The following is a 19,483-nucleotide window of genomic DNA, read 5'->3' on the forward strand; positions in this document are numbered from 1 at the left end:
TTTGAGACGGTGTCTCTTGCCCAGGCTGGAGTGTAATGGCATGATCTTGGTTCACTGTAACCTCTGCTTCCTGACTTCAAGTGATTCTTCCTCCTCAGCCGCCCGAGTAGCTGGGACTACAGGCACGTGCCACCATACCTGACTAATTTTTCTTGTATTTTTAGTGCAGACAGGATTTCACCATGTTGGCCAGGCTGGTCTCAAACTCATGACCTCAGGTGTTCCACCCACCTCAGCCTCCCAAAGTGCTGGGATTACAGGTGTGAGCCACTATGCCCAACCCAGAATTTTTTTTAAATTAAATTAGACACATAGCCTAATTTTGTTATTATCATAATTAACAGTTGGATAAATATCCTTATATAAAACTATGTGTATCTGTGATTATTTCATCAGGACGGATCCTAAGAAGTGAAATTATTCCATGGGGTTTCAGATGTTTAAAGATTTTGTTACATATTAATCACTTTTTTTTTTTTTTTTTTTATTTGAGATTTTTTTTTTTTTTTTTTTTTTTTTTTTAATTTTGAGACAGAGTATTGCTCTGTTACCCAGGCTGGAGTGTAGTGGCACAATCTCACTGCAACTTTAGCCTCAGATTCAAGGGCCCCTCCCACCTCAACCTTCTAGGTAGCACCACCATGCCTGGCTAATTTTTGTATTTTTAGTAGAGATGAGGTTTCACCATGTTGGCCAGGCTGGTCTCAAACTCCTGACCTCAGGTGATACTCCTGCCCGGGGCTCCCAAAGTGCTGGGATCACAGGTGTGAGCCAACTCACCTGGCTAATCACTTTTAAGAAAGGAAATACCCATTTTCATTTACATATAGCCTGCACCCCCTCGCTATTTATACATATACAAACAGAAGAGCCCTTACAGCTGATCATGGCCTTCCCAATAACATATATTGCTTTTTAAAAGCTTTAATCATCTTGTAGGTGAATAATGGCATTTTGGTTTAATTTGCATTTCTTTGATTACAGGTTAGGGTGACCGTGGTTTTCATCTGTTTAATAGCATATTCGTGTCTCTTTTTAAAGTTAATTTTTAGTTTGTGTTCTAGGCCAGTTTTAAAAAGGAAAAAAGTTTTGGTTGATTTAATGAGTTCCTTAATGTTTTGTTTCCTTTCACTGTCTTGAGAAGCATTATAACTGTAAATATGAGAATTAAAATGTTTATTTTTATAATTGGAAAGGGAGGAGAAAATGGTACCTGTTAAATGGCATTCATTTGCTGGTCTCAATCCCTAGTGATGAGAAGATCCATAATTGAAATAATACCACCTAGACAACAGCATCCACAGAGGAGGGTGCTGACCGGGCCTTATGTGTCTTTATATTCTTCAGCCCAGTGCCTGGCACGTCCTGTGTAAAACAAGTGCCCTGATGAATTTACGTTGGCGTAAGCATGCAGCGCCCGCACTCTGGGATGGAGAATTGCTGGGTGTTTCGCCCCTGGCCTGCCTCCCCCGGCCCACTCCTTTCCTCCTTGGGTGGCCATTTATCTCTGCTCTCTCGGGTGGCCTCTGCATGGATGCTAATAAGGCCAAGGTCAGAGGTTCTGTCTCCAGATGACCTACTTAGCCCTATTCTGTGTCATGGCCACAAGCCGTACTCTTTTTCCTGGGGCAGCTGACTTCGATGCCTGCTGCTCTTTGCATGCGAGAATAGGCTAGAAAGAGGGGGCAGCTTCCTAGAGCTAGAAGAACCCTACAGAACCTCTAGTTCAGCCTTCTCATGTTACTCTTTCAGGAGAAGAATAAGACCCAAAGGGTTCTCTCCTTTCCTCCTGTGCAGTGGCTGAGGCTTGATTCGGCTCACAAACACCATGCACCATGGAGAAATACACACTCATCCCAACAGTGAAGGGAGAGGTAACCCAGCCCCATACCCAATGCCAGTAGATCGTTAGCAGGAACTACCTAATTTTATAATCCCTTCCATTTGAATAGACACGATAGAGCTCATATTTAAAGAACTTAGAAAAGGTGCCACCCACCCGGCACGGTGGCTCACACCTGTAATCCCAGCACTTTGGGAGGCTAAGGCAGGAGGATCACCTGAGGCCGGGAGTTCGAGACCAGCCTGACCAACATGGGGAAACCCCGTCTCTAGTAAAAGTACAAAATTAGCTGAGCATGTTGGTGCATGCCTGTAATCCCAGCTACTTGGGAGGCTGAGGCAGGAGAATCACTTGAACCTGGGAGGTGGAGGTTGCAGTGAGCTGAGATCACACCATTGCATTCCAACCTGGGCAACAAGAGCGAAACTCTGTTTCAAAAAAAAAAGGTACCACCCAATAAGATCGCTGCAAGTGGTCTTATTCAGGTTCTCTGGAAGGACAAATAATTAATCTTTGATGAAAATCCATTTGATGATGATAATTTGGGGAAAGAGGATTTTGTGAGACTAGGGTGGTGAAATCAAAATCAAACTAGCTGTCATCTCAAAGCAACAATTATTTCCAATTTCTATATTTCTATTAATGGAATGATCATTATCCTCATCACTGAGGCTAAAATCATTTGTACTTTTCCCCCTGAAAATTACTCTTATTATTCCTTTTTTTTTTTTAATCCCCTCTTCCAGCCCCCCTTGCATGTTACAATAGAAAGGACTTGTAACTACAGGCCCCCCATCTGTTCTCCCTCTACCCACTTTAGTCTTCTGCTTTCCGGCCAGATTTCCCTTGCCCAAACCCATTTGTGGTTTGCTGTTGTCTACTCAAATTAAGTCCAAATTCTATTAATGTTGCAGATAAGAACGGCTATTTCTATATAGGACATTTTGTTTTCTTTAAGAATTGATTCTTTTAAGTTACTTACCTCCCACTTAATATAGATGTTGTTTGTATGCATTTCAGTTTCATACAAAATGTTTTATGATAATAGCCCCATGTTATTTATGAAAAGCTCAAAACCCAAAATGATCAAAGAGGTCTGTGAAGGTCACAAAGCAATTGCCAGGGTGTATTCAAGAATGAATCATATTACTGAGCATTTAAACATTAACACCATCATCGCCATCAGGACATTATAGTCAGGTGAGGCATCAACTCTTATGTGTGTGTGTGTGCGTGTGCCTGTGTGTGGTGTGTGAGAAGAGCCATCTAGAAGAGCCATCCTGCTCCTAGAGAATAAAGGAGAATTTTTTTCCTTTTAAATGCATGGTTTTTAATTTTAATGCTGCCATGCCTTCAATCTTTCCTTATTTATGGATTATGTCGTAAATTAGGAAATTTTCTTTTCTTTTTTTTTTTTTTTTGAGACAGAGCTTTGCTCTTGTTGCCCAGGCTGGAGTGAGTGCAATGGTGTGATCTCAGCTCACCGAAACCTCCTCCTCCCAGCTTCAAGCAAATCTCTTGCCTCAGCCTCCTAGGTAGCTGGGATTACAGGCATGTGCCACCACGCCCAGCTAATTTTGTATTTTTAGTAGAGACAGGGTTTCTCCATGTTGGTCAGGCTGGCCTCGAACGCCCAACCTCAGGTGATCCACCCGCCTTGGCCTCCCAAAGTGCTGGGATTACATACATGAGCCACCGCTCCCAGCCTAGGAAACTTTTTCGATGTTAAGGAAGAGAATATAGATGGGTGAGCCTAAATTAGTAGCCTGAACTTTGAAGCTAGACAGACCTAGTTTAAACCTTGGATCTAATACAAGCTGTGTAACCTTGGACTCAGCCTCAGTGTTCTTGTGAAATGGAGACATTCCTGTCTACGATAAGAAGTTCGCTGGGAGCATAGAATGGATGAAAGTGTGTCAGTACGGAATCTAGCACGTTACAGATGGTCATGAATCGTTGATGTTATTAGTTCATGTGTATTGCAATTCTGGGTTTATAGTTCAGGTTTTTCCTTGGAGTTTGTAGAGGAAGAGATTATTGGACTGGGTGAGAGGGAAGAATCAATTAATCACAACTGAAAGATATTCTTGCTAAATATAATTACCGTGCAGACACAGCCATATTGGACCAACCTGTCCAGCCCCAGTAAGAAAATGGCCCACATCTGTGTGTTGTGAGTGTAATGTCTTCTCTGCCGTTCTGACAAATGGACTGCAGCGTAACCAGCTGTGTGCTGTACATGCCTGTCCTCGGTGTATTCGATGGCCAGTTGGAGTATCGTGCAATTTGCTTTTATTTTATAGAGGCCAGCATAGTAAGAGAGAGAAACTGAGTGTCGTAAGACCTACTGCTAACTTTAACTCAGACACTGACCCTGTGTGTGATATTGAACCAGTGAGCCTGGGGACTTGGTTCCAGGTTGCCAGGATTCTGTTACTAAGTCCCTTCCTTCCTTCCTCCCTCCCTCCCGTCCTTCCTTCCTTCCTTCCTTCCTCTGTCTTTTTCTTTCTCTCTTTCTTTTTCTTTTGAGATGGGGTCTTGCTGTGTCACTCAGGCTGGAGTGCAGTGGCACAATCTTGGCTCATGGCCACCTCTGCCTCCTGGGCTCAAGCAGTTCTCCTCCTTCAGGCCCCTGAGTAACTGGGATTTTTCCATCATGCCTGGCTAATTTTTACATTTTTGGTAGAGACAGGATAGCACCATGTTGGCCAGGCTTGTCTCAAACTCCTGGCCTCAAGTGATCCACCCGCCTCGGCTTCCTAAAGTCCTGGGATTACAGACATGAGCCACCGTGCCCGGCCCCATTTCTTTACCCTTGGGATAGTTCTACTCATAATCTGTTTTAAATGCCAGTTCCCCTTCTCATACACATACCCGTGCTCTTTGCCTAATGAACTCCTAACTATTCTTAAAAACCTAGCTCAGACACTTCTTTCTCTCATTTGTGTATTTTCTCAACAAGTATTTATTGAGTGCATATTGTGTGTGAGTTGCTGGGCATAAAGCATCGAACAAACCAAAGACCCTGCCCTAAAGCCTGACTGTGTTCCTGAGGCCCTGTGCTTGTGATGGGATCTCATGCCTCTGTCAGCCCTCGCATGGCAGAACTTGCTCTGTTGAATCAAAGAACAAACGCTTGCTTCTCTGGTCCTTCCTTGTCTGTTGAAGCGAGTGACCCAAGTTGTACAATTCCCTGAAAGACATGCGGTAGAAATGTCAGGAGTGGCAGAGTTGCTATGGAGGTTTTTCTGTTAGTTCAGTGGCTGCCAGAGCTTGTCAGCTTCCATAAAATGTAGGGTCATGATAGAAAATTATCAACTTCCAAAGTTTGGTACTCTCCATGCTGATAGGCAAGACTTTCCCTGCTACTGTCATCTAGCAAGTGATGAAGAGTGAGAACCATGCGACAGACCCGAGTAAGAGCTCCTAGTGACAGGAAGCACATGCCACAATGTCTTCCTTCACCTGCACACGGGCCAGCAGGCATTTCCTGGCCATTGTTCGCCGTGGCTGCAGCGGCTCTGTTTCCGTCTACCAGCGAAGTGGGGCTGAAGCTGGCCGAGCTTTCTGATGGGGCCGTGCCTCACCCAGGCCAGCATTACCGCCAGCCCCTGAGGAAGCAGCAATGGGTGGATCCATCTGACCAGTCTGTCTTACATCTTATCATCAAAGGGAAGACTTAGGAAGAAGGATGTTCTCATGTAGGAATAAACAGGGCGGCTCTACCTCTTCTGCACTTACGTAGGTTTCTGCCCATTTTCATTCTTCTTTGTAGGTACTCTTGTCTTTGTGCAACTTATACTGGAGGAAGTTGCTGATGTTGATTCAGGTACTATAGCAGGATTTGGGTGTGGACATCCTTGGCTGAGACATGCAAAAACTCTTCCCCAAGATCCACTGGGAAGAAATTTGGTTCATAAAAGTTTCCTAAGGAGGCTGGGTATGGTGGCTTATGGCTGTAATCCCAATACTTTGGAAGGCTGAGGTGGGTGGATCACCTGAGGTCAGAAGTTCAAGACCAGCCTGGCCAACATGGTGAAACCCCCTCTCTACTAAAAATACAAAAAATTAGCAGGGCGTGGTAGCGCGCACCTATAATCCCAGCTACTTGGGAGGCTGAGGCAGGAGAATCGCTTGAACCCGGAGGCAGAGGTTTCAGGGAGCCGAGATCACACCACTGCACTCCAGCCTGGGAGACAAGAGCAAAAACCTATCTCAAAAAAAAAAAAGGTTCATAAGGAAAAGAGAACTTTGGGATTGTGCAGTGAGTAGGGCGTATGTGATTGATCAGTGTGTTCATTAAAATCTATTTTTGGCTGCTAGTTAACTGCCTTGGGGTGGCTGCCCTGGTGGTGGCTGTTTTGATCACTTCCGCTGAAGTGTATCATGACTGTGTTGATTAAAGATCTCACTCTGTCCTAGAGCAAAGGGTATGTCTACCAGATGAAAGCAGGGGCGTGTCCTAAGATTAAGCTGGATATTGGCAGTTTCTCTTTTTAGAAACATGAAGCAGCCATTGAAGCTCCCAGGTCTGTATTTTTTTTGTCCTCACCCTTCCGCCTGCTGTCTGTAGGTGAGTGGGGCGAGGGGAAGGTGGACAGTGTTAGTCACGTCACTGCTCAAGCAATGCCACATGCTCTTCTACCAGAGGCAGTCACCGAAGGCTGAGGTCCTCTAGAGCCAGAGCTGCTTCCACTTTCTACGTGAACAGAATGGAGAGTAACTTCAGGCAGAGCCATGCCCGTGTCCCCTCTTTCTGTGCGGGTTCTGTGCTGTGTCCATCGCCGTGGTCTGGTTTGATGGGGGTAATGGGAGGAGGGGGTGTCAGACTGAGCTCCAGGGAGAACTGGTCACAAACAGAGCTCTCTGTTGTTCCGCAGTGCTGGGTCCTGCCACCACCATGGTTCCAGCGGTTGAGCTTTGCTGAAGCCGGGCATCATGTACAGTGTAGAAGACCTCCTGATCTCTCATGGATACAAACCGTCGAGAGACCTCCCGGCACCGCGCGAGGATAACCCCAAGGGGCGCCAGGCAGCGGGGACCGGGACACGAGCAGGCCAGGGCCTGCAGAACGGGCATGAGGATGGCTCTGCTGCCCTCGCACATCGGAGGACACCCGCGGGGAAAGGACACGTGAGTGACTCCGAAAGCCGCCGCAGCACACCGAGAGGCCACGGGGAGACCCAAAGCGCCTCTGCTTCCAGAACCTCCCATGCGGGGTAAGAGTCACTCTCAACCCATCGTTTTCTTTTGACTCCGGAGTTTGGCGGCGGGTGACGTGTAGGTAAACTCTTTCAGCTCTGTATTTGGCCGGGGCGGAGGAGGGAGAAATGGTGTCAGAGACAAGAACAGTTTTTTGGTTGTTTTTTTAGAGACAAGGTCTCACTCTGTTGCCCAGACTGGACGGCAGTGGCGCAGTCATGACTCACTGCAGCCTTGACCTCCTGAGCTCAAGCGATTCTCTCGCCTCAGCCTCTCAAATAGCTGGATCAGGTGCACACCACCACACCTGGCTAATTTGTATTTTTTGTAGAGACAGAGTCTCGCTATGTTGCCCAGGCTGGCCTCCAACTCCTGGCCTCAAGCAATCCTCCCCCCCCAGCCCCCCACAGCACTGGGATTAAAGGCATGAGCCACCACGCCCAGCCCAAGATCACTTGTTTCCACTGCGATACTCAGGGTGTCCCAGCAGCACTTAGCACAGGGTTTGGCCATAAGGGGCCTTCAATAAATAGCAGTGAGTAAACACATTCTGTCACGCTAAATACCTTGTTAGGACTCTGCTTCTCGGTTCCCTTGTAATCTCTTCATCTTACCTCGGATGGGAGTCATTTTAGAACTTTATAAAAGCTAGTTCACAAGCATGCACCCATTCATTGTATATTTGGCTTTCTTCTGAACACAATTCAGTATTTTGTAGGTTACAGAGAGTTGAAAAGGGGTCTGTATTCCCCTCCGTTTGTAAAACAAAACCTTTCTTCTTGTGTATTCACATCATTCCTTTGGCTTCTGACCTATCTTTTCCTTGCACACACACTGGCCCTAATGTGGGCATCCCATCTGAATCCAGCTGCATCTGTGGGTGTTTCCTTACAACAAAAAGAGGGGGCGGGTTGGCTAGGGGAACAGGATGATTAAAAAAAAAAAAAAAAGAGAGAATTTCAGCGGCTTGCCACAGAGCCAGGCTGGAGAGAAGCCCTGAAACCTTCTCCCAGGCAGTTTCCACCTGGAGAAAACCTTCGTCATTTCTTCCTAACGCTGCGTTTGCCTTTAATGCTGCACTGGGACCAGGCGCAGACTGGGGAAGAAGAGCTCGGTGTCTACAGAGCACGTTATGTAACTGCATGTCAGCAGCTAGATATGGACAAAGGACACAGATGGAATCAGGGACCTTTCTGCAAGAGAAACAAACACACACACAAAACGGGCAAGTCTAATGGGAATGAATGTGCCTTCCATGGTTAGAGGTCACCTTTGCAGAGAAAGGACCTTCCTTGTTGGTTGACAGTTTTCAGGCAAAAATGGAAAGGATTTTGTTTTCAGTGTCAGAGCACTTAACACATTATTGGACAAAAGCGAAGGTGAAGCCCTTGTTTTGGCCCAGTGTAGTAAAAGCAGGTTTAAGTTGCCAAGTCAGATTGCCTCTGCAGCCAGGGGCAAGAGGAGTCAGCGCTGATGGAGCCAGGTTCAGGCAGAAAGCCACAATGAAGAAGGGGCTGGAAGCTGTTTCTCTTTCACCTTGTGCTTCAGAACTCACACCTGTGTCGGGTACTGTCATGGGCTTCACTTTCTTGGCCGCCATATTCCCTGAAAGACGTGCCCAGCATGGAGCTGGAAGAGGGGCTTATGCAGTAGTTGGCTGAGGGTCAAGATAGTCTTAATGGCTGCCACACATACTGGTGCTTGTGTTTTTTGCTTTTTGGTGTTTTTTTTCCCATGCCTTCTGTTGTTTCTGCTTTTGTGCTGAGTACATCTGTATCTTCCAACTTGGATTTCAAGGTACTGAGGTGGTACCTTGTCTCCTATTTCTTTTGTATCTTGTACAGAGTCTTACAGTGCTGAGCATATGTGGTCATTTAACACATGCTCATGAGTCCCATTTATTCTTTCCCCCATTGTAGCAACTGTTGGAAAGCAGAACGGTCAGTTTCTAATGAAGTAAGGACAGGGCTGTGAATCCCTGCAGATGGACTGTGTGGGTTACATGAGGCCCCCTTCAAACTCGAGGGGCCGGATCAGAGTTGAGTCCCATGGTGGGGGTCAGGAGAATCCCCTTTAGAATTCTGTGTGGTCAGTGTGACTGCCAGCCTCATCCACAACTAGCCCCTGGTGTGGTGACAGGTTCCTGAGGACCAGGATGTAATCAGATCCGCAAGCTGCCTTTCTTTCCCTTCCTGAGTGAAGGGCCCAGATAAGCGGCTTTCGGTAGCCCTAGATGCTTTCATGCAGATGACGGAGTTATCCACAGATCTGGCCTCTTGTCCATGTTGCTGAGGTTCGCCAGTTCACTTAGGTGGTATAGAGCAGCTTTTGGATTGAGGGTTGGCGCCTAGGGTAGAAACAGCAAATGCATGCGTGTTTGCAAACATTCATGCCAGTGCCCCAAGCCTCAGAGACTGGCCGCAAGATTCCCTGGGTGGAAATGAAAGACGTTTTTTTTCCTTAGGTACCCAATAGAGAACTGAAAATTGGAGGGAAACAGAAAGGCAGGCATGAAGAATTGTCTCTTCCCATCAGAAACAAAGTGCTCTGGGAGGAAGTGAACAGGCATCAATAGTTAACAGCTTAAAATAAAAAAAAGAAGAAAAGAAGAGAAGCCAGTACTACTATGGCTAATGTGAATTCTGAATCTGATGAATAAATGGTGCTGTCAGATCCCAGTCTGGTTACTCAAAAGCACAGCTGTGGTCTTGCTGCCTCCTCCATCCCACATAGTGACCTCAGCTGAGCTGGTCTCTTGGTCTGGGGGCACCTGGGGCCCAGGATAGCCCTGTCCAACTTGAAGCCATCATTGGATTGGGAAGGGACACGAGCGTTCCTCTTCTGCAGTTTCTTGGTTGAGGCTGCCCTAGAGTGTGTCCCCCACACTTTGGGCCAGTCCTCAGCACCCCACTGATGTCCTGGGAAGGATGGAGGTCAAGGTCATTCAGAAGGCCACAGGGGTTGAATGAAAATGTGTTTATTTTATTCAGGCAGGATAGTGGAGACCTAGGCATGTTGGCAATGTTATTATCTTATAACCGAGGAACATTGCGTTCGTCCAGTGTGTGCTGCTGTCACAGGCTGGGTAATTTATGATGAATGGAAATTTATCAGTTCACAGTTCTGGAGGCTGGGAAGTCCAAGGTCAAGGTGCTGGTATCTCACAAGGACCTTCTGGCTGTGTCATCGCATGGTGGAAGGTGAGAGAGTGAGAGTGAGATCAGGCAAGAGAGGGCTGAACTCACCCTTTTATAAGGGCACCAATCCCACCCAGGAGGGTGGAGCCCTCATCACCTCATCACCTCTTAATACTGTTACAATGGTGATTAAATTTCAACATGAGTTTTGGAGTGAATCAACATTTAAACCATAGAAAACACAAAGCCCAGAGGATGTCGGTGGCCATCCATGGCCACTCAGTGCAGCAGTGGAGGGCGCTCAGCTTGGGCCACGACTCCCCCCACCCCCACAGCAACACTGGGCCTGAATGTGCTCTCCCCAGGTGAGGCCTGCTTTCATTTGAAAGGAGCACTTGAGTCTGTGAGCTCCCTCACTGGTTGGACTTTTCTCAGTTCCTTGTCCTGCACCCTCCCCTGGCGGGCACCGACATGTGACAGCTCTAAGAGACCGGCTGTATCCCTTTCCTGTCTGGAGAGGCTTATGAAGATTGCATCCTGACCTGTCTACACAAGATAATGCACATAACGCCGCTCTTCTGTGGACGTCGTGAAGAAAGCATACGCGGAAGGCGGGATTACCCGTCATCTGGGGCTTAGCTGGAGTGGCAGCATTGTCTGGTGAGCATGGTCAGGGTTGTTTTTTCTTCTGTAATGATTACCATCAGTTTAGAACAGAGCTGCTGATTTAAGAACCGGCTCTATCTAGGAAAACGTTTTTTTTTTTTTCTTTTTCCCTTTCTTACTCTAGGGACGTCTAGTAAAACTAAAAAAAAAAAAAGAACATAAACATGAAGCTTTGATGAGGTTTTCGAGCATGCAGGATACTTGTTTTCTAATGTGCTGAGGGGGTTGTGCTCTGAGCTCTCACTGTTAGCAGATCAAGTCCTATTGAGCATCTAGGACAGGAGGAGAACGACAGTTCTGTTGTGAAGAAAGGCAAAGGAGCCTGTGAATGTGCTAAAAACCGCTGAGGCGCAGTGGAGACTTTTTGTAGTGGAGAAGGACCAAGAGTTCGTTCCCTTTCATACATAGATTATGTAAATTGATGAGTAGACCGTAATTGTTTTTGAAAGCTCCATGTTAATGTGTGGGGCCAGCATTCCCGTGGCTGGTCACTTTATCAGCGTTTAAAGCACAGCAGATGGACTGTGAAGACTACCTGTGGACCCCTGGCTCAGGGGTCCTCCTTGCCCCTCGGTTGCCGGTGTTGTCAAACCCAGCTTATTATTATTAGACAGAGTATCACTCTGTCACCCAGGCTGGAGAACAGCAGTGATCACTCCTTTCTGCAGCCTTGAACTGCTGTGCTCAAGCAATCCTCCTGCTTCAGCCCCTGAGTAGCTGGGACTATAGGTGTGTGCCACTGTACCTGGCTAATTTTTTCCATTTTTTATAGACAGGGTCTCACTATATTGACCAGGCCGGTCTCGAACTCCTGGCCTCAGTGATCCTCCTGCCTCAGCCTCCTGAAGTGCTGGAATTCCAGGCATGTAATCCACCCGCCCCAGCCCCAGCTCTTTAGTGGGCCCTGCAAACCTTCTCATCTGAGCCCAGCCTGCCTGTTCTGTGCCTTCTCACATTCTCAGTGTACCTGCCCCACAGGGCCGCTGTGTACACCCACTCTCTAAGCCTGTCTGGAAATACCCACAAGCCCTTCCACCCCATCTCCTACTGGAAAACGCACCCTAGCAGTTCACCTTTTTTGTAGTTTTCTTCTGTTGAAATCACGCTCTCCTATGAATTCCTCCAGCATTTTCTCCTGGCCTCTGGGATTATCAGCTTCCTGCTGGCTGGTACCATATTTGATTCATCTCTGACTTGGCTAATTACTGTTAAAGATTTTTGCATTTAGTAAACACTCACATTTTCCTTAAAAACATAAATCCATTGGATCAAACCTAGCACTTAGATGCCGAGGCAGTTGTGTGAGTGCTGAGTGTTTCAGAATATTGGGCTGAAATGAGTCAGGACATGGAGGAGGCTCTACCCGTGAGTTGTGAGAGGCTAGTTTGGGAAGGTTATCTTGGGAAAGAAGGGATATTGCCTTCCTAGTGGGCAGCTGAGGGAGCCATCCTGATGGAATCTACCCTTCGATGCAAACTCTTTCGTGAGGTGACCAGTGAATAAGGGAGAAAAAAGTAACAGCCAGAGAAGACAGCAAAACTTCTAGTGGGCTGAAGACTTCCTTGTGGTAAAGTTTCCCTCCTTTGTAGATCCTTTGTGAGGCAGGAAGTGGAACCTACCTGAATGGAAAGGGAGGGGCTATTGTAAGGATTCATGGAGAGATTCATGGACCATTCATAGGAAATGGAGAAAGACTGGCTGGCCTCCTTAGACATGGGAATAAGAACACATATCCCTGGATTGTGGGTTATTCCACTGCGGATTCATTCACCTCTGTCCCCCATTGCCACCCATCTCTGTGTCTCTGCGTACCTGTTCATGCTCCTCTTCCCTTCCCTGACAGCTTCTGCTACCCCTACCTCTGACTGGCAGAGACTTCAACTCTGCCCTTGCTTCCCTTGCTGGTTCAGCTTCAGAGCCCACTGCTGACAACCGCCTGCATCTCTTGATTGAAACTTTTGAAAAAATAAGGGTTTTGGACAGCCAGTGGATGCTTGAGTCTGGGTTAGGGTGTCTGCCTCCTCTGATTAGAGGGGAGGGCTGGACAAGGAGAGGGAACTCGGATGGGGAGGAGGGAATGCCTGATCTTTCCCCACTGCAGGGGCTGGGGGTTTCCAGGCCACAGGAAACTGGGGACAGTTTCCAGCCCACAGGGACTGCCCGTGTACCCCAAAACATGTTCCTTTCACAGACCATTTGATAAGTAACACCAAAGACTTGGCATTTTCCCCCTTTTAAGTCATTGACCTCACGGAGAGCTCATCTAGATGCTAGCCCACTCCTAAATGGTCTCAGTTAACAGACTGTAGTGATGAAACTGGCTGTAGGCTTTGCATGAAAGTCACTTATGTGGTCCAGGAAAAGAGCCACAGGCCATGTCCAAAACTTGCCTGCTGACACACACACACACACACACACAGAGGAAGTGGGCAAAGAGGAAAAACTGTGTTATCTACACATGGAGGAAACTACATGCTTAAAATACAAGTAGCCAAAACTAAATAATACTTAACAACCATTAAAATATGTAAAAGGCTGTTATCAGGCACTCAGGGTTTCCTTAATGTGTTTCCTTTGAAATATTATAATCAGAGGAAGCTGTAAAATACACTTAACATAGCAGAAGTTTGAAGCTGAAAGTTACAGCATAAGTGGCCTCCTCTGCATAGCCCCGGGAGTTCTGGTAAGATTTCTGTGTTAGTTTCCGTGAAAATAACTTGTAATTATCTGCTGTCATCGGCAGCAGTCTTAACTAATGAGACTTTGCGACCTAGGGAGAGTTTCTGATGTGGCAGTCTGGGGCCCTCATCTTGGGAGGTTTCTATTTGATCAGTAAACATCCATTCTAGATAGTGCTACTGGATATGGTAAACAGTTCATTTTCAGGGCCTTTTAAAGCTTCTCTTAAATCATATCCTGCTTATAAGGGTTTTCTAAAAAGAGAGAATGCTTCAATTTTAACATCTGTTTCTATGTTCCTCTTTGTTTTACAAACGTATACATCCAAACACGATTTGCCTTCTCACTGCTGGTTTCCCATCCTAAGCATGGACTGTTGGTATTTTGACCTCGCCACGGGGCCGAGTCTGTCTTTCTTGAGCTGGCTTGCTCATGAACACCAGGAAGACCCAGGCTGCCCCTTCCCCCAGTGTCTTCTGTATGGCCTTCTCCTTGGTCTCATTCGTAAATGTGGAACCTTCCAGAAGGGCCTGGACACTCGTCCTGTCTCCCAAGTGTGCCCCATGCGACTTTTACCAGCACCAGTTTCCCCGCTAGAAAGCAGGTTGTGTCCTTTATCGTGAGCCTCTGGAAGTGCAGTGGCGAGGAGGCGCAGGCTTCTGGAGCGACGGACGATTCAGCGGCAGCACCGCCGAGGGCCTTATGTACCTTGGTGGTCACTGCATCCCCAAGAGGAGAGCCATTCACGTGGAATTCTGCCTTCGGCTAGAGAACTGGATGAGTCCAAGAGCTAGGAAATGAGGGCGGGACTGTGACCCGTGGGTTCAAAAGAGACCCGAGTGGGTCTTCTGGTCCAGTCGCTGTGCCTCGAGGATGGCTGTGCCTCTGCATTCTTGACAAAGGACAGGGTGCGGACTGGGTGTCGCTGGCGGCTGCTGTGCACCTGCTGTGGGCCTGGGGGCCTTTAGGCGGCCTCCCTAGGGTGTCATCACCGGAGACCCAGCAGCAGGGCCCTTCCAGCTCTCAGGAACCCACCCCTAGTGACCGCCTTCCCTGCCTCTCACAACCGTCATCCTGGCTTCCGAAGAACCATGGGTCAGAGGCACCAAGAACAGTCCGTAAAGATTCGTTGAATAAATGAATGAATCCACGAAAGCAAGAGTGGTGCGAGAAAAAGGCACACGAGGAACGAGGCTGGTCCTTCTCTGTGGCGGCGCTCTGGTTCACACTGCTGAAGGCAATATCTGACATGCTCTTACTAAAGAGAAAATACTGAACTAATCTGCCTTACCTACTAGAATCGCAGGAGAGCTGATGGATTAGGGCCTCTCTTCCTGCCTTGTTTTCATAAGTGAAATGTTGGTTTGCTCTGCATCCCTGTGGTGGAAATGGGTGTAGCTTCTTCCTCAGAGACCAGCCATCTCCAGGAGAGGCAGCGTCTTGTGATGACAGTCAGCTGTGTCACCCTTTCCTGTCATTGTGAAGGCCTGTTGATTACAACTTAGACAAAGCCAGTACGGACCTGAAGTAATCATCACCCTCAGGCAGACACTCGATTCTTCACCCTTTCCTGTGTGCCGCCTGCAACCCCTGCTCCAGGTCATCAAGCGAATAGAACTTCAAGACAACCTACTCTATGGAGAATGTTCTTTAATTGAGCGTATACTAAATGAAACCCGGGCTTCTTATGTGTTAGACACTGTGCTAAACACTCTGAATATATGATCTCATTCCTCTCAGAATACTCAAAAAGGAAGGCTTACTCGGTCCCTGCAGTACAGATGAAGCGTCAGAGGCAGGGGCGGTTAAGGACGCTGCAGCCAGCATTCCGCTGGATAGGCACGGCGTTGGCCTTTAAACCCATGCCGCCCCTCCAATGCCCAGGGCAGCTGCTCACACTCTCTTGGAAATATTGCAACACTGCTCCCTGTTGGTACAGTGAGAAACCAGAAGCCACCCCCCCGACAGGCACCCCAAGCCTTGACTGTTCTGATGACCCCGGGCAGTCATCTTTGGGTGTCGGCCGCAGGTTCACCGGCCTCCCCAGGCCCAGCCACAGACAGTATCTTCTCAGCCTACTTCTCTCCATCTGTACCTTTCCTTCCTCACGTTAGGAAATCCACAAGAAAGTGATGAATAACACTTCGCATATATTATCTCATTTCACCCCTCCCAGAAAACTCAAAAGGGAGGCTTCTGCCCCTGCAATACACGTGAGGCATCAGAAGCCGAGGCCAGTCTGGCTGTCCAGCCGTCAGGTGGGAAGGGCCGCACGTTGGAGGAGGCAATGTTGTCTGCCCTGAGTGTAGTTGCCAGGACTTTGCCTGGTCACTTGGGTGGGGAACCATTTCTCTAGTGCTTCCTGTCCCTGCCTGTGAAAACACCCTTAGGGTTGGCTTCCCGGAGGCCCCGGGATGATCCCAGGATGCTCATTGATGTGGTGGGACAGGGTCCTCTATCAGCGGGACCCCAGCGTGGGAGCAGTGTCAGCGTATGGCCCTGTAGGGAGGCTGCCACAGAGTAAGGGCCACCTAGTGTGGCTTCTTGCGTTTAAATTAGAAGGCAGTCATCAGCGTGTCCTTGCCATGATAATCAGTTAAAGGAGTGGGCTCATTTAAATAACTGGCGTGAGTCAGAGATTAGGGGTTTGTGACCCAGCTTGCGTCCCTCAGAAGTACCGTTGCAGGAAGGCTGTGGTTCAGAGCTGCCCTGACTCACAGTGAGAGGTTCTCATGCTCTTCATCCAGGACACTAGGGCACACAGCTGGCGGCCACCCCGGGAGCCCTCACCAGCTCCACCTACCTGTTCTCGTTATTTTGCTTCCCTTCCACCTGGACCTTAGGCCCTTCTTCCTTCATTCGTGCCCCTTTCTCCATCCTGCTTCTCTCCTCTTTCTCCTTTTCGTCCTTTATTTCGTTTTCTTTTTTGTTTTTTGTTTTTGAGATGGTGTCTCTCCGTCGCCAGGCTGGAGTGCACTGGCGCCATCTCAGCTCCCTGCAGCCTTGACCTTCCAAGCTCAGGCTGTGCTCCCCCCTCATCCCCTCGAGTAGCTAGGACCACAGACACTCACCACCACATCCAGCTAAATTTTTTTTTAGTTTTTTTTTGTAGAGACAGGGTCTCCTTTTGTTAGCCAGGCTGGTCTCTAACTCCTGGGCTCAAGCAGTCCTCCTGCCTCAGCCTCTCAAAGTGCTGGGATTACAGGTGTGAGCCTCTGGGCCAGGTCTCCCATCTTCTCTACCTGTAGGTTTGTCAGTGGTCCACATCACTGAGACACGCCCTTCCACGAGTGCTCTCCCAGAGTAAGGGCACTTGATTTTGTTACATGCGTTAAAAAGATACACTGCTAGCCTTGCCATGACAGTTTCTAAGCTGGCTCCATCCTTCACATCAGCACCAGTTGTAAATTAACTATTTTATGAAAAGTAAGCAACAACCCCAAACCCCATTCCTGGGGGCAGGGCCTGTGGAGCGCAGTCTCCGACTGGCCTTGCGTATATAAAAGCTCTTTACTAGACCTTGCAAAATCAAAAGCCTACTGAAGTCCCAGCCCAAATACGATTCAGAAACCTGCTGGCAACCACAAAAGAGCAATTTGTGTCCCTTTCTAGCAATCAGAGTCTTAAAAATATTATGGTTTTGTGGCTGGGCAGGTTGGCACTATAGTGGTGGTGGCTTCCAACATGTTTTTTTTTTCCATTCTGAGGTCATCTTTGTGGAAGCCAGACCCAAGCACAGGAGTTCAAAGCCCCTGCTGTGGAGGAACTGTGACTTCAAGGGCTTCCATCCAGGTCAATATCAGGGGGTGCCTTTCCAAAACGCCTCCTACTTAATTTCCTCTGTGCACCGTGGTAACTCGAGGGCCTTTCAATTGCTTTCCTGTGCCCCTTCTTTGTATGTCCAAATTTAGCATCACTTCCAAGTCCTAAAATTTGTTATGCTTCCACTTCCAGACCCATTATTATGTTTATGGATTTTTTAAAAAATAACAAAACTGTAACCTCCGGAAATAGTCCACCGGGTACTTTATGTTTTAACTGAATCTGCCCTGTCTGTCATCGAGAGTCGTTCATTGCGACATCATAAAAAGAGGCATGACAATGCATTAGCAGTCCGACTGGGCGTTTGTGGATTTTCTCATTACAATTCTGCCAGAGCAACCTACAGTTCTTGCTCAAATTGAACTTTGCTGAAGAGTGATATTCATCCATTATGTTTTCAGAGCAGTTTTCTCTTTTCTGACTGACCTTTAATTTTATGCTAACCTCTATACTTCAGTCTTCATCTTCTCCAGACCCCAGATTCCCCCTTTCCAAAATTAGCCCACTTGTTACCCTGTGTCAGAGGGATATTTGCACAGGGTGGTCTACTGAATAGACTGAGGCGTGCCAAAAAATGAAATTGCAGGCTTCCAGACCCGGAGAGCTTTCAGAGCAAATTCTGGCCATCACAGAAGCATGTCAGGCACCGGACACCAGGGTTGGTGAATATGAGTCACTCTAAAGAGATGCCCAAAGCCCCTTCTCCCAACCGGGGAAGAACACTGCTCCTGGCTCTTTCAGTGAGACCTACAGCCTCAGTTTCTGTATCTAGATACCAATGCCTAGCTACAGACCCCTCCGGAAGGGGAGTGGTTTTTGAAGGAACAGGCTAGGCCAACGTGCTGTGACCATCCACTGGTCCAGAACACGCCACTAGGGTTGGAAAGTGATGGAAAGCAGCAGGCATCTGCTAGACTGCAGATTTGGGGACCAGGAAGGGATCGCTAGACAAAGGCATGGCTTTAGTGGGGCCTCCCCAGCCCCACCCCAATGACCACAGCAAAGCACAACCAACTGGACTTTGAGGGCCCCCACAGAAGGACCAGCCTCAGGATTTTCTTCATGAAGGAGGGAAGGATAACTGTCGCTCTCACTTCCCACAGAACCCCCAGTTCATTCAGGCGAGCAGCAAGCCTCTAGCTGATTTCTTAAGTTAAACCACACATCCATCCTGTCTCCTGGGTATCAGGCCCAGTGCCAGTCTGTAGCTGCCCAGGTGATAACAAGTCAGTGTGGCTCATGAGGACTTTGGAGGCCACTGAGAAGATGGAGAATGTGAGCCAATGGTTACTTTTTTTTTTTTTTTGAGACAGAATCCCGATCTGTCGCGCCCAGGCTGGAGTGCAGTGACTCGATCTCAGCTCACTGCAACCTCTACCTCCTGGGTTCAAGCCATTCTCCTGCCTTAGTCTCTCAAGTAGCTAGGATTACAGGCGCCTGCTACCGCGCCCAGCTAATTTTTAGTATTTTTAGTAGAGACAGGGTTTCACCATGTTATTCAGTCTTATCTCGAACCCCTGACCTCAGGCGATCCGTCCACTTCAGCCTCCCAAAGTGCTGGGATTACAGGCATTAGCCACTGTGCCCAGCCCAAATGTTGCTATTCTAAGGAGGCTTTCACTTTTTAAAACAAGGGTATCATTTTCCATTGTGGTTGAGAAGGATTCATGTGAACAAACAGAACTGTCTCCTAATTTTTCTCATAATTAGCTGCTGCTGCATATGCAATGAATAGATTTGCTCATTTTTGGTTAGACATGTTGTTTTTCACATGATTATATTCTAGATATTTCCCAAGCAGTTGCTAGCGGCTGTTTCGTTGGCCTCGTCTCTCCTGAGATTAGACATGGGGCTGTTAGCAAGGGTAACTTCTGTCTCATCTCCATCCTGTTCGCCCAGGAATTCTGTGTAAAGCCCCCACTTGTCCCATTGAACTCGTGGACTCAGTTTTTCTGGCTGATCACATTCTACTTTTTCTTATCTTTTTCTCACACTGTGTTAATGTGTTCAGCATGTTTTCTAAAAAGTGCCATTGTTAATGTCTTTTAAAATGTAAGATAATTAGTTTCATTTTTCCAAAAAGAAAAATTTGATCTCATTTCCTTAAACATATCAGAAAACATATTTTTGGCTT

General features: G+C 47.6%; 1 protein-coding gene across 8 annotated transcripts in view; it reads left to right on the top strand.

Annotated features, from left to right (window-relative positions):
• JCAD (junctional cadherin 5 associated) overlaps positions 1-19,483 on the top strand; it is a 99,625-nt gene that overhangs the window by 60,061 nt on the left and 20,081 nt on the right. For 5 of the 8 annotated variants that reach the window (XM_037740948.1, XM_017535439.2, XM_037740947.1 and 2 more), the window contains one exon: positions 6,724-7,062. In XM_037740948.1, coding sequence (XP_037596876.1) covers positions 6,782-7,062 — 281 coding nt within the window. In that variant the 5' untranslated portion in view covers positions 6,724-6,781. Of the gene's footprint in view, positions 1-2,863; positions 3,044-6,723; positions 7,063-17,234; positions 17,320-19,483 lie in introns of those variants that run through there. The other 3 variants (XM_037740946.1, XM_037740945.1, XM_017535443.2) reach the window with 2 other exon arrangements.

The sequence above is a fragment of the Cebus imitator genome, unplaced genomic scaffold (assembly GCF_001604975.1).
Source record: "Cebus imitator isolate Cc_AM_T3 unplaced genomic scaffold, Cebus_imitator-1.0 Scaffold92, whole genome shotgun sequence".
Classification (NCBI taxonomy): Eukaryota; Metazoa; Chordata; class Mammalia; order Primates; family Cebidae; genus Cebus; species Cebus imitator.